This window comes from Vitis vinifera, chromosome 7, assembly GCF_030704535.1.
Source record: "Vitis vinifera cultivar Pinot Noir 40024 chromosome 7, ASM3070453v1".
In the NCBI taxonomy this organism is placed as follows: Eukaryota; Viridiplantae; Streptophyta; class Magnoliopsida; order Vitales; family Vitaceae; genus Vitis; species Vitis vinifera.
In genome coordinates, this window is record NC_081811.1 from 2358616 (window position 1) to 2376645 (window position 18030).

The following is an 18030-nucleotide window of genomic DNA, read 5'->3' on the forward strand; positions in this document are numbered from 1 at the left end:
TTGCTCAAGAATCTGTGGGTTTTTCTGGTGGTGAGGCGGTTGTGAGTCTTTACCACGTAGAAGCAACCATAGACCTTATTTTTGTCTTCTATTTTTTTTTCTTTCTATTTACTTTGCCTTGATTTTTTTGTTTTCAAAATTCATGTGAATCAAACATACCCTAAAAAAACCCTAACCTCCAAACCAGAATAATCCTATTTGGGAACGGGAGAGTTTCTAGTAATTCTTAAAAATGGTTGGATGGAATTCTTGGGTATGAACCCTACACTTCAACAAGATTTATTCATGTTTTGAAGTAGAGAGATTTTTTTTTTTTTTCTGCGAGAAGCAATTTTTATTAAAAAAAAAAATATATGTTGGCTTGAGTCATCATTCAAGGGTGTAAGACCCTTTAACGGAGAAAACTTCCTTGATTTGGTCCAGTAAAAAATCTTAATTCCCTTGTTTGATTTAGAAAATGGGAAGAAAAATCAAATTTAACAAGGGTTACGAGCCTATATATTTTTTCATCCTTCATTTACCATATAACAATAAGTGTTAAAGAAGGAAGAAAAAGTTACTAGGCTTAAAGGTTAAGTTTGATTCACAAAAATTATTAAGAAAATTAAAAAAATAATAATTTTTTATATTTGATTTATCATAAAAAAAATATAAAAGAAAATTAAATATAATTTCTATATTTTAAAATTAATTAATTTTATATAAAAAGAAAAACAAAAAATAATGTAAATGAGTTTTTTTTTTTTTAAACGCAAAAATAATTCATTAACTTTAAATTTATTTTTTCATTTTATTTTTTGCCTTTCATTTTTCTGCAGTATTTTCTTTACTCGAATTTTCCGAAAACCAACCAAACAAAAGATGAATTTCTACAAATGATGACAAGATCTTGGAACTAACTCAGATACCTGTGGGTACGAATCAGCTGCCATATTTCAAGAAGTTGAATGAAAGTTTCCAAAGTACAAATGACAATTATGAGAAACAATTAGTGGTCGTCTCCATCCTTTTTTTTCCTCATGCATTAATGGTAGCCTGGATTTGTTCCAGAGTTCTCCCCTTTGTTTCAGGCACCACCTTGACCACAAATACAATGGCTAGTGCATTAATAACACCATAAATAATGAAGGTACCTGAAAACCAAATAAACAAGGTTAAGCCCACAACTCTGATGATTTTTTAAGTCATTATAACGTTCTATTCCATCCAATACTTTGGAGTTGAATTTGGCTTTCAGTTGTCTGCTATTGCTAAAGTAGACCTTTGAGGCTTTAAAACAAGATTTATAGGATCACTCAATCAAACTAACACCTCAAATAGAGTCTCATATTAGGGTTGGGGATTGGCTCACAGGATTATAGGGTCACTTGGACAAATAAACACCACTTGTAGCCTACGTACATAGAGTGCTACGGACTTCTTCTTCAAGTGGGACCACATACACTCCCAAACGTTTAAGTTATGGGGTGGTAATCAGCCGACATGGGATATTAGACTTTCGTCTCTCCTACGTCAGACACCCCTACTCTCATGTCAACGAGCACAAAGTGAGCTAGGCCCTGATTCTAATACCAAATGATGTGATACCACTTACACTCTCAAAAGCCTAAGCTAATGGAAGGTAGATGTAGCTCTTGCTCTACATATAAAGCCCAACTAACATTGGTTGTCAGCTGATGTGAGACATTAGACACTTCCCAATGTGGGATATCACATTAGTATAGGTTAAAAATGGAAATCGTTACTTCTGTTTACCATATGAACTCCAGGACATAAGATAGTTGAAAGTGTAGGAAATTGCCCATGCACCAAACCAGTTCATTAGTGTAGCCAGGCTTCCAGCCACTCCTTTAATATTTATAGGGAATATCTGCAACAAAAGGGAAATTTCAGATTGGCGTCACTATCAAATTGTAGATGGGGATGATTACTTTTGCAAATTCTGATTACCTCGGACATGACAACCCAAGGAACTGCTCCCATTCCTACTGAGAAGGATCCTATGTACAGCTGAGCTCAAAGAATAATAGTCAAATATCATCAGAGAAAATTGGCAAGTCATCTTAGCAAAAGATTAGTTTCAAGAACTCATCTCATAAAACCAATGATATTACCAGGATGCCAGTTACAGCAAGTGCAGGAGCTGCCTTTAGTGCCAATTCATGACTCTGGTTCACAAAATCAACTCCAGAGTTAAAACTTGAGGATTCCAAAAAGGGAAAACTTTACAGTTGATGGTTTGGCACTTACCTTGAAATAGAAGGAAAGCCCTGCTAGTACACAGCTTAGGACCAATCCTGATGCAGAAACCTATAAAATGAAGAAAATAAATATTGTTATAGATCAAGAAAGATTTATGGAGTAGTAAATTTTCAGAGCCAAAGGTGTTTTGTATTAGCATCTACCAATAAAAGAGGTTTTCTTCCAGCTCTATCAATCAGGGCTGCACCCATTGCAGTCACTATGACCTAAAAAACACAAAATCTTCAGCGATTCATTCGGGAAAAACATATCTAGTGTTCCAAGGGAATGACAGTTCAAACCTGAAGAATAGCGTAGGTTATAGTTCCAACACTGGAAGAAAATCCTGAAATTTACAAAGATACAAATGTTAGAGGTATTGGTTACAGATTAAGCTACATTTTGTGAAGAAAAATCTTGAGTGAGTTATTTGATTTGCACTTTGGAAGATGCAAAAAATAGGGGTATAGTGAAGTTATGAAGACGGTGAAAGCTTTAGCCAAACAAATGATCTATTTAATCATATGCAAAATGGAGAGCATGATTGGTGCATAAGGCTGAGATTTTCCTTCTTTCCCATTATTGTCTTCCAAGGGGCTTCTCGCCAGGCCATTTGCATCCCTTTCTGGTTAGAATAATCTTCTACAAGTTTTTTTAACTACCTGCTGACTCAAAAATATTGCTCACGTAGAAGCAGATTCCATTGATTCCCCCAAATTGCTGAAAGAACATCAAGCCAACTCCTATCTGATCACCAAAAAAAAGGAAAAGATGTAAACACAGTGCGTATGAAGTGAAAAAATATTTTTAATGAAATCAATGGGAAACCAGAAAGAGATGAATCTAATTGTAAGTTGAGTTTGGAAAGAGAACAGTTACAATGACTGAAGGCAAGTATCTTCTTTGAAACAAATCCATAATTTTGGCTTTTGGGAGCTGTTGCAGAGTTTCTATATAATCCTGTAAGCAATGACATAACTCCTCAGAACATGCATCATATTTTGAATCCTCTAATTCATTGTCAATCTGGACTCTGGGTTTAGAGTCTGCAAACATGAACCTGGATTTCAGCTGCCTCAAGAGATATATCAGCATCCTTGCCACGAAGTCTCTGCAGTGCAGCTTCAAATTCTTTTTCACGTCCTGTTTTTGCCTACATTTATGATGAGCACTCCCTCTGTTATTACTACAATAATACAAAGGAAATTTCACCATCCATCATTATTTCTTACCAGCCATCTAGGAGATTCTGGAATGAGAAAGAGACCGAAAAGCACAACAGCACATGGGACTAGTCCTGCAAATACATTGCAAGTGAACTTCTTGTCATAGCTTCTTCCAATGTATTATCCTCTAATTTAGATTTTAATTTTTTTTGGTTGATGCCTTGTCTGAAGTCTCTGATAAATAGAATAATACACAACCAGGTTGAGCACAGATATTTCACCTGTTAGTGCTAAAACCCTCCATGTTAGTACCGTCCCTATTATGAAGGCAACAGACACTCCAGTACAGATCATGAGCTGCAGGATAAGATGGATAGTTGAATCTGACTCTCATGTATATCCTTTCTGATTAAAGTGATATATGCAATCGTGCTTGTTTAGGCATACTCAAGAAAACAGATACCATCTCTCAAAAATGTGTTTCAAGCTTCCCATAATATCATTACAGGTGAGAGATAGAAATATCATAATGTAAGGCGTTTATCCTGTTGTTTCATTTATGGAATCTTACCTGATTTAAAGTTGTCAACGCTCCTCGAAGATTCTTTGGTGCAATTTCAGCTATAAACACAGGTACCTTCTCATCCATTTAATATTAGTGCCAACTCATCAGCAGAATGTATTGGAACACTCATAGCCAAGAGTACATTGTTAAGAAGAGAAGAAAAACTCACCACATAGGAAAAGACTCCCATTCCATATCCTGTTGCCAATCTTCCAATGTCCAGAGCCAGAGCACCCTTCAATAATCACCAAGATGTTGAGAAATATTAGGTTCCATTTCTGGGTGTTGTCATTTTTGTCATTGTGGAACTAAAAGAAGTGATAAATTTCAAGAATAAATACAAACCTCAGCAAAGTAAATTGCAAGCCACCCTGCAGCACAGAAAGCAGATGATACTCTCATTGCCTGCTTAAATTCCAGAATGTAGACACTGTTAAAGAGGTGAATTTCCACCCAAAAAATGAGACTAATAACAATAAGGAGAAATGAAACATCAAATTATAGAGAGTATGGTTGATCCAAGTAGATTCATCAGAAAATCTCCCTCTGCTTACCCCTTTCCTACCAATGAAGTCAGCAATAGGTCCACTTGTAATTGCCCCAATCATTGCACCAAAAGTCAATATGGACCCAAACACTGAGTACTGCACACAGAGAGAAGAGTGAACAGAACAGTTTGGAGCTAATTTAGTTTATGAAATGCAGGATTTACTATCCTAGAAGCATTGGAAGAAACTCTACTACATTTGTCATGAATTATGTGATTTCTTCAATTAGACCTTCACAAACCAATTTTTCCTAACTTACTATTTATCAATGATAGACACCATAAGCATGTAAGACAAATCAATCCTTGGTCATTTGGGAAATCATCTTATCCGTTGCCAAAATATATCAATCTGGATTCTGACAAACTAGTATCTGCTTTAACATGCTTCATCTTTCATTTGGAGTCATCTCTGATAGCTTTCCTCTGAACTATTCTAAAAATCTATTTGAAGCTTATCTGAGTTGCTGTCTTCATGAATGACTTGACAACATACTCCCAGATAAACCCCAATCAACAGTTTGCAGAAGAACAAAGATGTCCCGTTTTCTGGTTATGAAATTCGATATTTGGAAAATACAGTCAAGATGCTAAACTTGGAACTACTGAAGTAAGATGATAAATATTTAACATACCTCTCCTAGTGAGAGATCAAGATCTTCTCTGATAGCCGTTTGAGTAGGGGATGAATAACCTGCCTGATCACCAACAAATTGTTACACAACCCTGAAAACAATTATACACTTGCTTGGCAGTAGTACTCCAATGAAATCAAGTTTCTTTTGGAAACTTAATTGGTTCTTGATTTGCAAATTCAAAGAAATAAATATATGGTAATAGAGTATAACTAAATGCAGCAGCACTTACACAGGATCCAAATTCGAAAGAACCACAGACTGCAACAAATGTGCTAAGGTAAACCATCCATAGGTGCTCTTTGCTGCTTTGGTCAGTCTGGTCTTCGGAACCAGATCCACCTGCATCAGGTAGATTCTTCTGTCCTTGCATGAGTGGCTTCCTTATCTCTTCTTGTGTGCTGTCTTCACCTTTCTCGACATCTTGCTTGATGTTCATATCTCCCATCTTTTATGCTAAGAACACTCAGAAAGAAGAACCTAAAACCAGGAAATTACGTGCAGAAAGGAAGCAAAAGAGATTGTTTCCCCTTCTGAAAGAATGGATGAAACTTTATACTACTAAGGAAGATAGTTTTAAAAGAAAACAACTTCCCAAACTTTCAAAAACTGGTTTTCCTATTCTCTTTTCTATCGGTGTCTTCACAGTTTTAGATTCTACTAAAATGACCAACTAGGTAACTTATATGCAAGTTTTTTTTTTTTTCGTTTTAATTTTAGAGTAATAAGACAGCAATGAAGTTGATTTGAAAGATGAAAGCATTGTCGTGGCATGATAATGGAAATAAAAAATGGGATCATGACTTTAACTTGTTCACCTAAACAAAGCAAAAGGACGAAAACTGTTATTCAAAACAATCAATTATGATGTGGAAAAAAAGCCTTCTTGGTGTTTTTTACTTCCACAATTGACTTGTTATGACTGGCTATGCTTCAAAGTTATCTATGCAAGTGGCTGCCTTGAGGACAATTTCTCCATTCATTTATCTGCACTTTCCTGCAAGGTATCACTCCTCAATAAACAACTATTTTATTGCCAGCTAGATAACTGGATCAAAAGTGAAACCTTTGCATATTCTTATAATTCTATTCAGATGTTGTTGCATCTTTTATGTATAAATTTTTTATTTTACATGAAAAAAAACAAGTAAAAAGATGAATCCACCAAAGAACCCTATTTTAATAGTATTGTTCGGTACGGGAGATAGTAGAGAAAGTGGTCCCATGGGTATTCCCTCCACTGGGGCATTGGATTTATCTCCAAGCTTCAATTCAAAGACATATTTTCATAAGGAAGTCAGCAGTCGCCCTCATGGCCCATTGCGAGGGTAGGCATCTTTCGCATTCTCATTTCTCTTTGGGGGGCCTCTACATATGTATAACTGTTTGGCTAACCCGTAAAGGCAGGACCTATTTTCTTGTCCTACATATCCTGAATAGTATGTCCTCATAATAGTCCATAACTAAAAGTGACTTTGCTATAAGGTGGAGGAGGAGATTTATGGGTGGCATAGTCTTCATTTCCTTCAAGAATTACAAGCCTGAAACTACCATTATTCAACTACCTTAAGGGTTCAACTTTGAGAGGAAGTTTGAGGCTTTGAGCTCTTCTTTGATTTCCTTCATGAAGGTCTCTATCTATACTTGTAACATCTTCACTGTCAAATCAGTTTGAATATGCCCACATGGGAAATCAGTTTGAGGAGGTACACAAGAGGGTTGATTGGACAGTACCAAGTTCAAATCAGTTCAATAGTATGTAGGACACTACGTCGCAGTACCCATTTGACACAGAACTGCTTGACCCCATGTTGTGATCATTAATTCAACAAAATCAAACCCTAGTTTGTGATCATTAATTCAAAAGCAGAGACAGATCAAATCCTTGGTTTCTTATGTATCCCACAATTAACTTTGTTCTAATCATTTTCTAATTTGAATTTCCAAACAAATTAAGGAATTCAATTCTCTACCAACACATCTGTCAGGTGGAGCCCCCATTGATGGTTCATTGTCTAATGAACTTTTCTTTTCCTCTGTACTTCAAAACCAAGGGGGTGAAGACATTTTAGGTAGCAGGAAAGCCGGTATGTCACTGATACTTTGAAATCAGGGCGAATAATAGAGTTGGCAGAGTTGTGTTATCACACAACTCAAGTTTGAAACGTATCGACCAGTAGAAATGAGACCCTGGTGGTCCTCATCCCCTTTCATGTGACTCAGATTTTGTTTTATTTAGCCATTTTTATAAGACTATAATGACAATCATAGCATTCATGAAAGACTACTCTAAATTCTAACACAAAAAACAAAAAACCATAGAGAATGGTGCCAGATCAAGCCCTAGGGTCTTGCACGTTGCTGAAATGCTTGATTCTGCAGAGATCCCGTTTTTGGGATCAGATTCGGCTTAATTTTCATATATTTTATGAAAAAAGTTTGCAGTATTCATGGCAAAAATAAAATAAAATTACAGTTTTATTATTTTGTCTTTATGCATACTAATCAACTGTCTAATACAAACAATCAACAATGGACCCGGATTGGATCTAGAAAAAAAAACAGAACAAAACCATCAGAACAGGAAAATTATTTTAAAAAAAAAATCTGACCTGATGAACAGGAGATACCGTCCAATCAATCACTTGTCTCTGCAACTCACCAGCAAATTTCATGTTTACGTCTTTCTCTATCTCCAGAAATCGTAGCTTTACAATTCACTACACTTGGCGAAAGTTCGCAGATCTTATGTGAGATCTTTAGAGTTAGAAGCTGAAAGTTATGTGATTATTATCTACAAGACTACAACATTCTCGAATCCACGATAGATTTCTACAAAAATGTGAAAAAAATTGATGACTATTTATGAATAATACCATTTTCCATCCATGAAATTTATTGCTTTTTTTTTTTTAAGGGAATTTTTCATATAATCCTTCTCTCTCTCTCTATTTCCGTCCATGTAACCAAAAACAGAAGTGCAGACCAGGCGTCCAGTTTGGCCGCCGAGAAAATGAGAGAAAGAAAATGAAACCTAAAGTTTGAGCCCGGGAAAACCATTAACTTTCTCGGGAAATTTTGTTTTCACGGAAAGGAGAACAAAAGATTTGGCATAGGCGATGAAGGCAGGGAGTACGGAAAGGCAAAAATAAAATAAAATTGGGAGAGAAACGACGTCGTTTCAACATTAGAGACGAAGAGACGGAGAAACGGAGAAAACCATACGACGTCGTTTCAGTGCCAAAGAGCAAGGAATAGAGAAAGGGTGACCATATTTGAATTTGGATAAATGTAGGTCTGAAATCCGATGAGATTCCGGTGATTTTCATACCGTTTTGACGCCATTTTTGGTATCGTACAAGAAGAAGAGGACAAATTCCTAATTGCAAAAGAACAGGTCCCTCATCACCTCACTGTCCATAGTTTAGATATTTTTAGAAGTCCAATAATGTGTCCTTCATCCTTCCCATTTGGGTTTTGGCCCACTTGATTTCATAAAAATCTCCTTCAATATTTACTTTGGAAGCCCTTGCTCATTATTAGTGTGCCCAAATGCCCATCTGCTCTGACAGGGACTACCTTGCAAATTAATCTTCTAATTCACGTATGTCTCCTCAATGAAATTTATTTTTAATATAGAAATTATTGACAAATATATAAAATTTTTAATTAGTATATATTTCTTTTTATAAAAAAAAATTATATAAAATATTTCTTTGTTGTATAAAAATAGTAATGTATGTAATATTTTCTTATTGTAAAAAAATTAATCTAATATAATATTATTGTTTTTTTTATTAAATAAAAAAAAATTATAAATATTGGGGAACTTGTATCTCCAGTTCAGTATCTCATCTGCTTCCTCAACACACAATGACATGATATTTGACATTTAAAAGAGAAAAAGAAAAAGGCTCTTTCTTCAACGGTAATAGAGGCTTCTTGGGACAACAATAATGAAATATAAACAGCAAATGATCATTGCAGAAAGAGAATCAACAACATGGCTAGCAGCATCAACAGAATGATCACAACAATCATATTTATGGAAATCTTCCTTAGGTGTACGAGTATACAGTCAGGGCAAATCAACATTTCACAACATCTCAGTGCATGACCATACATGCAGTTCCTCACTTGTACATACTCCTCCATGATCTTAAGCATCTAAGTATATAGACTGCAGCATTTGCAAGTTTATATATTAGCAAATAGCACCTTAGAAAAGGTGTCAATGTCTATAGGAAGTATACAAAGAAAAAACAAAAAGAGAGACTCCCCCCTACTTAGTGCCCAACCCATTAACAAAATCCACTTCCTCCAAGTAGGTGCTTCACATTTTCAAATGCTATCTGATTTCTTTCCCTCCAGACAGTCCAAACTAAACATAAAGGGATAGCTTTCCAAGCTCTTTTCTACTCTTCCCAACAAAGGATTCATGCCAACTTTGTTTTTTGGGCAAATAGAAAAAGCCAAATTCTTCTTCTATTTTACACATGTAACATCTACAAACACCTCATTTTCAGCTGATACAAAGTCGATATCCTCTTCCCAGGTTGCCTCCCAGGCAAAAAAACCCCACTAGTGTTGGGGTCCAAGGATTCCAAACTGAATTATAAACAAGATGCATGGCTTTGGACAGAAAATCTTTATCTTAATGCTTTTTTTCTCTTAAATTAGAAAGGAACTTTGATCATCCATCTATATTTTTCTTTACAATGGGAGATGGGGGTTTCAAATTTCAGAATCCACACCATCTAAATAAACTAACTAGTGGAAGCAAGCAGTGACTCGGAGCTATGAATCTCCTCTTAGTCAGAATGTTGTTGGCCCTCAAATGTAAATGACTGGTAACCAGCTGAAGAAGAAATACAACCCATATCACTGCTGCTCACAGATCTCTCAATATCATCCATCTCAGCCACAATGGAAATTGGGCGTTCTGGGATCGAGGGAACTGGCAAATCTGTCTCCAATATTTTCACAACCTGATCCATTGCTGGCCGAGCATATAGCTGTGGATGAGAACAAAGAACTGCAACCAATACATACTTCTCCATAACTTCTGGCGAACCCAACTCTGGCATACTATTATCAACAACATCTATAGCCCTCCCCTTCCTCACCAATGACCAAGCCCAATCAGTCACAAGAGAGGGCTGGTTCTCACCAATCACCATGAGAGCCTTCTTCCCACTTAAAAGCTCAAGAAGCACAACACCAAAGCTGTACACATCACTCCTCTCTGTCAACTGTCCATACAATGCATACTCTGGGGCAACATAACCCATTGTCCCTGCAACCCTAGTGCTCAAATGAGTCATTCCCTCGGGTGTAAACTTCGCAAGCCCAAAATCTGCCACCTTTGGCTCAAACTTCTCATCCAAAAGTATATTACTGGCTTTGATATCCCTATGGATAATACCTGGTTGAGCACCAGAATGCAAATAAGCCAACCCTCGAGCTGTTCCAAGTGCAATCTTTTGACGAAGAGGCCAACTAAGTTTTTCAGTTGACCCAAAAAGATGGTCATGAAGACTGCCATTCTTCATCAAATCACACACAATTATCCTCTGGTGACCCTCTAATGGAGTCGTGGCAGTACAATACCCTCTCAAAGCGACTAAATTTACATGCCTCACACTCGCAATAACCTCAACCTCATGGGCAAAATTTGTATCACCAGCAGCAGAGCAGTTCTTGAACCTTTTGAATGCAACTTCAGAGCCATCCTTCAATACCCCCTTGTACACATTGCCATAACCTCCTCTTCCAATGATGTTGTCTCTAGTGAAATTCCTAGTAGCCTGCCTAATCTCATCAATGGTGAACTTAATCAATGTAGTACTCCCACTGATCGACTCCAAACCCATTTCAATATTCACAATCTCGCGCTTCACGCTCCTCGATTCTCGGCGTTTCCGGTAAAAAACCCAAACCCCACCAATCACCGCCAAGAACACAACACTACACACCACCACAACCACCACAATCACAACACCTCGCCGCTTATTCCCTGAACCACCAGACGCAAAATTGAGGTTAAACAAACACTTGGCCGTCCCGGGATCGGTGGGTCCAAGGTAGTTGGCGAAGCCGGCGGCGTAAATCGACGGGTAGGCCGTACAATCAGTGAGATTCCCGACGCTGGAACCGGTCAGATATACCGCCTGAAGATTAGACAAGCTGGTGGTGCAGGTGGCACAGGGCGAGCTGTTCTCCAGCGACTGATTGCACGACGCGACAATATCAGCTCGCGTGGCCTGCGACACCACAGCATCGAATTGGGATCGGGTGGTGATGTTCATACAACCCTCAGAGATCCAGGTGGTTTCGAAGCCGCAATCGGATCGAATATTGAAATTGGAGGTGAAGTTGTTGACCACGCTCTGGTACGAATCCCAACACGACTCAGACGAGTTGATCGGAGGGAGGAACGACCCAGTGCTCTGGAGGTAGGTGGCCAGAACGAGGCGGAGGCCCTGGATAACGTACTGACACTGGGTAGAGGCGTTTACGTCGAAGGTGGTGACATTGAGGAGGGGTTCGAAGTCGAGAGGACATGGAGCCAGGTTGTATTGGGCGGAGGAGAAGGAAAAGGCTAAAAATAAGAGGGAGAAGAGGAAGAAGGGGTGGAGGAGGGACATTGAGAAGAGGCGAGAGAGGTGAAAAATGCTAGGGTTTGGTGGTGGGTAGGATGATGAGCATTGCTAAAGCAAAATTGCAGTCTTGCAGATGAGGTGTTTGTTGGGAAGCCCAGCAAGCCAGTGTTGACACCCTTTGCCCTCTCAGGCAGCTTCCAGGAAATCAGTTTGAGGGTAGCTTTGGGCAGGAGAGGTCTTCAACAGTTCCGAAAATAATTGATTGGTAGTGGGTAGGTTCTTCTTGAATCAGCACCTTAGAATTTTCTTCAATTTTATTGTGGATTGGTTTCTTCTAGAACAATAGATTTGCCAACTAAAGAAGCAAATTAAATGTGTGACTCTGTAGCGGCTGCCCGTCGGTCGGACCGGGATATTCTTATTGAGCGCAATAGATTCTCAAATTTTCAAAAAATGTTAGGGGACACTTGGAAACTTTCGAAAGCCTTCTTCAATCAAATTTAGTGCTTGCCAAAAAGAGGTGCGTTTTAATGACTATTTTAAAAAATAATTAAATATGAAGAATTATTTTTAAAATATAATTAAAAATAAAGAAATCATTTTAAAAGTATTTCAGGTTTTTAACCAGATTTCTCTTTTACAAAACATAAAAAAAAACGGTTTTTAAAAATTGTTTTTCATAATTGTTTTTGAAATATTTCTCAAGCAAAGCTTTAGCAACTAGAAAATGATTTTTTTTCTTTAAAAAAAAGTATTTTCAAGAAAAATGTTTTAATAGTTTTTAATTATTTTCTTATTTTAAAAAATAATTATATAAATATAATGAATGATTAAAAATAAAGTACTATAGATAAATAAATAAATATATTTAAAGTACATTTTAAAAGTGGAAACATGTTTAAGATATTTAAAATTTATGAAACAATTTTAAAATTTTTAAAAATTATTTGTAGTGTTGGAAAATCACTTGTAGTGTTTTCTAAAAAAAACACATGAAACGTGTTGATAGTGATTTTAGGAAGCATTTTTAATTTTTCTAATATTTGGAAATATAAAATATTTTAAGAGTACGTTTAACAGTGATTTTAAAAATTGTTTCTACTATTTCTAATACTTGAAAATTTTTATTTTTCAAGTATTAGAAAGATTAAAAAACATTTCCTAAAATCATTGTTGACAGATCGGAGAGTTGGCTGTGTCTATTAACTCCCCTTGTGTTCACCGTGGGCGCTTGGGTGAATGCATTATAAGGTTAGAGTATGCGCCTTTTCTAATAGCAATTGCTTTTAGGAGAGTTGATAACACCTGAGGTCCAAGTCGATGTTATGGGTTCGAACCCCAAGGGTGTCGTTGGGAAAAAGATTGTTGGTAGATCGAAAAATTGGCCGCATCCATCAACTCCTCTTATGTTCACTGTGGATACTTGGGTGAATGCGTTTTTCCTAACAACAATTCCTTTTAAGAGAGGTCCTACAATTACTACCAAACATACTCTAAGTGTTTAAGATTAGAGTATGCGTCTTTCTTAACAACAATTCATTTTATGAGAGGTCCTACAATCACTACCAAACATACTCTAAGTGTTAAAAATATTAAAAACGCTTCCTAAAATCATTACGAAATTGATAGATAAATTTATTAAAGATACTTTCAAATAAAATACTTTTACTAAAAACACTTAGATTATGTTGGGCTCCCAAAAAAAATTGAGAAAAAAAATGAAAAAGAAATAAGAAAAAAAATGAAAAATGGAAAGAAAAAAAATAGATTTGAAATTGATAAATTATTTTTATATCTTTCTTCAAACCCATTTCACTTAGTTTCTTCTATTATATAAAAATAAGAAAATCATAACTTTTTTATTCTTTCCTTATTACTTTTTTAGCAGCCAAACGTACCCTTAAAATTACGTGAATATCGTGCATATTAAAAAACACCCACTTGGAATCTTTTTCTTTTCTCCACTCAAAAGTTTATCATCTTCAAAAACAAAATAATAACTTTGATTCGTCAATTCCTCAACACTTTTTCTTTCTTAGCTCTTGCCATCAGGTTGGTCTAAAAGCACTTTCATTTTTTTTGAACGTTTTTTTTTTCCTTCTTTTCACATCTTCAATAAGCTTTTGAGAAAGTAATTTATCATGACTAGTTTCCTTGGTATTTTATCCTATGTTTGGTTTTTTCAAATATTTGAGAAAAAAATATAAGGAAAATAAGTAGAAAAAAAATAGAATTTTTTATTTTAAATTAAGTTAATATATTATTTTTATATGTTTTTCAAACATATTTTATTAATTTTTCTCCTTTATATAAAAATTAAATAATTTAAAAACGTATGATTTTAATTAATTTTAATTATATTTAATTTTTTAAATAAACATATATTTTTCACTTATTTTTATCTCAATACACATTTGGGGATCTACTTGGTCCCTAGATGCATTTGAATTGTTGACCCTCCTTTTGAGGGCATGACCATAAGCTTAGACAACTTATGAAAATTGATGACCCAACTTCAAATTTGAATTCCCTTAGAAGCCATCTTGAGAATAATTGGTTTGAAGATTGTTAGGTAACTAACTAAAAATATGGCAACTACCAATTTTTAGTCGATTATATGCATGGGGCCATGCAACACTTCAAATTGGTCTTAAGACTCAAAACCAATCCTCAATCTTTTTCCTTCTTTACTTATTGGTCCCACCCCAACTACCTCATCTACATAAAATAAAATAAAATAATTAAAAAATTAAAAAAAAATTACATTATGCCCTTCTAAGTTTTTTTTTTCTTTTTAAATATTAATAAAAAAAACAACCATTCTACTTCCACCGTTGCAATGATGGTAATGAAAGATGATCAACTCCCATAATGTGATAACGTCTAAAAAAGTCTAAATATTGAACTTCCACCAAGTTGAACAAAATTTTGAAAAAAAAATAGTAAAAATATATGAAGTTTCTGATGAAAGTATCTTGTTTTTAAACAAAAATTATCAATCTAAACTTAGATTAAAAATATTTGTCAAAGCAATGCGTTCGTACAACATTAAGTTCCACTTTATTATTATTATTATTATTATTTTAAAACCACAATCTATAAAAACTATCATTAGTAACTATGGTTTTAAATTTAAAGTTAAAATCATAATCATAAATTGTGATTTTTTACACTAAAAAAAAAAATCACATAAATGATTACATGATTATAAAGACCGGATTGGTAAATGTTTTGAAAAGAGATTTATTTATTTTTTTCTTTTTTTTTTTCTTCCAAAACACTATTTTGAACTTAAACTCATTTCTCATTTCCATTATGCTCCTAAAGAATAATAATAATAATAATAATAATGGCATTGAATCCATAAGCTAAATTTAAGTTCATTAATTTATTTATACATATGAAATGCTAGGTTGGTCAATGATTTAATTATTTTATGCCGTCTTATATAAATCCTTTTCCCTTTTTCTTCCTCCTAATAAGGCCAAATTAATTAGGCATGGAGCCCTCATTGGTGACAACATATAAAATTTTATCTTAATTATTAAATAAAAATAAAAATAATTTAAATACCACGTTTTAAACACTAAGATTTGACTAATATTTTAAAATTGGAAAACGTGTATGAAACATTTACGTGGAAAGGGTCATCACCATGCACCACCCCACTATGACATAGACAATAGAATTTAATAATATTAATTAATTTACCACTCATGTTTAATTAATATTCAACGTGTAACTATAGGATACTTTTCACACAATTTAGTATTTTATTTAGTGGGTAACTTTGTTCATTTCTTACCAACGGATGTAATTTATTTTTTTGCAACTTAGAAATTTATGAAATTTGGATTTGGATTATTCAGAGTTGTAAATTTTAAGGTAAGTTTGTACTTATGGTTGGAAGAACTTTTAGAATAACTAATACAAAAAAAAAAAAAATAGGAAAGGAATACTTGTTATTTCCTAATGTGAATTTTACTATATTTTTAATTTTAAAATTTATTTTTGATCATTTTTATCTCTAAATTAGTGTTTGATTTTTGAAATTTTTTTAGTAGGTTTTAAAATTATGATTATCTCTAAATTGGTATTTGATTTTAAAAATAAAATTTGGACTATTTTAAAATTAGAAAACTCTCCATAATTCTAAAAAGAGTTTTATAAGTATAAATAGATATATTCTATTTAGAAGGAGTGGATTTTTCTAAACCCATAGAGAACATAACCATTTATAAAAAAACTTAATCCTCCAGCTCTCAAACTTTCAAAATCTTTATTGAGATTACATTTTAATTACAACAAATATAAGAGATCTCATCATGAAACTATGATAAGAGTTTCAAAAATTCCACTAAGAAGCATAGAAGAGTGTTGTGTTAGGGACGTAGGTATTAACGGTATAAAACTCCAAGGAGTAGTGCATCTGATCAAGTAAAACTGTATGCATTTTTCTTATATTTAGTAGATTATTTAGTATGGTATTTTACACCTAGTAGGTTGCTAGGTAGTTTTTTCATGTGTTATATCTTATCTTGTATTCATTTAGGTGATTGATTTTATTTATATTTACATTAAAATTTTGTTTTGAAGAATTAAAATAAACTAAAATAGGTGATTGTGGACCCCGCATTTCGGCTCATGCGTTTCCCACTCGATGGCGAGCTCGAATTTTATTTGAAAAATGATTTAATTGGTTAAAAAAAATGACTTGGAGTCGCCACTTATTTTTGTTTTATTTTTTAAAGGGTAAACAAAATAAGAAAGAAAACCCTAAGTGTGACTCCTTATTTTGAAAAAGGCGGTCTATGAAAACCGGATCGGGTTCGGGGGTCAGGTTACTTATCGGGAAGGTACGGTAAAGACCGTAACACCCCTCTAAGTCCCTAAAGTCGGGTCTCTACTAATAAAATGAAGCAATCATGGTAATTGATGAGGGAATCAATGAATACTCAGAATGATCATGCACATGTTAGAATCTAAACATGCGTACAGAAAATGACCCGAGCGGGTGAGTAAATACGTACCTGGGTGGCGAACCAATATGCGCTATCAAGAAGTGAGGTTAGTGCACAATTAAGGAATAATTTCGAGCATGTCATAGAGCAAAATAAAGTCAATCATGCATGACAATTAAATCAATCAGTCGATCAATCAATCATAAAGTCACCCATGTTGGGCCCCCACTAAAGCCCGTTTATTTAGCATGACTTAATCTCACAAATTCCATTGTTCTGAAATTATGAAAAATTCGTTCACGCTTATTAAAATCAAGAAGAGTGGAAGATCATTTGAAAACTAGAGCGGAATTAAAACTATTTGAGAGAAAATTGGACTTTTGAAATTTAATTGAAAATTTGGAATCTTGAAGATCACTAGAAAATTGGAGTTTTAGAGTTTATTTGAAGATCAGACTCTTAGAGGTTGAATTGTGAGAATGTGAATTTTAGAAATCGAATTTGAAAGAGGTTGAAATTTTGAAAATGATTTGAGGGTTCGGGATCTTAAAAAAAATTAAGTTACGAAAATTGGGATTATGAGAGTTGAATTTTGAAAGATATAAGAATCGTAAGTTATTTGAGAAGTAGGAATTATGAAAGTTGATTTATGAAAATTGGAAGTCTCGAAAATCATTTGAAGGCAGACTTTTTGGAAATTGAACTGCGAGAACATAGACTTTTGAAAGTTGAATTTGTAATAATAATGATAATAAGATTTTGAAAGTTTGAATTGATAATAATAATAATAATAATAAGATTTTGAAAGTGTGAATTAATAATAATAAGATTTTGAAAGTTGAATTAATAATAATAATGATGATAAAATTTTGAGAGTTTGAATTAATAATAATAATGATAATAAGAATAATAATAATAAGATTTTGAAAGTGCTTTGGGCTCCATCTCCATCAAGCCCATGTCCATTCATTAAAAGAAGCCCATGTCCATTCATTTAAAGAGCCTTGGGCTCCATCTCCATCAAGCCCAAGTCCATTCATTAAAAGAGCTTTGGGCTCTATTTACACCAAGCCCACGTCCATAAGCCCACGTCCATTCTTTAAAAGAGCTTTGGGCTACATTCATTAAAAAAAGCCTTGGGCCATCCGGCCCAAGCTAAAAGAAAAGGGCTTAAGGCCCACAAAAACAAACTTAAGCCCACAAGTCAGTGTCTTGGGAGCCCACCAACAAAGCCCACTGCCTAAAATATCCACCCAAAGATCAAAAGATGGTTTTACTCTTTTTTTTAAAAAGATTTCCGGGTTGAAGACCGG

General features: G+C 34.5%; 2 protein-coding genes across 2 annotated transcripts; both read right to left on the bottom strand.

Moving 5' to 3' along the window:
- Positions 1–909: 909 nt before the first annotated feature.
- On the bottom strand, positions 910–6170 carry LOC100263109 (sugar transporter ERD6-like 7). Its single transcript, XM_002270891.5, has 18 exons — positions 5387–6170; positions 5155–5217; positions 4527–4616; positions 4318–4377; positions 4142–4207; positions 3979–4044; positions 3689–3764; positions 3474–3538; positions 3302–3394; positions 3121–3201; positions 2904–2988; positions 2544–2587; positions 2406–2468; positions 2251–2310; positions 2115–2168; positions 1951–2010; positions 1756–1870; positions 910–1133 (listed from the first exon to the last, which is right to left on the bottom strand). Exons 1-18 carry the CDS (start codon positions 5600–5602, stop codon positions 1018–1020), a joined length of 1473 nt encoding a protein of 490 aa, XP_002270927.2. The 5' UTR covers positions 5603–6170; the 3' UTR covers positions 910–1017.
- Positions 6171–9114: 2944 nt separating this feature from the next.
- On the bottom strand, positions 9115–12220 carry LOC100852842 (probable LRR receptor-like serine/threonine-protein kinase RKF3). The gene has a single exon (XM_003632314.4). The coding sequence runs from the start codon at positions 11799–11801 to the stop codon at positions 9966–9968; it is 1836 nt and encodes a 611-aa protein (XP_003632362.1). The 5' UTR covers positions 11802–12220; the 3' UTR covers positions 9115–9965.
- Between the last annotated feature and the right edge of the window lie 5810 nt (positions 12221–18030).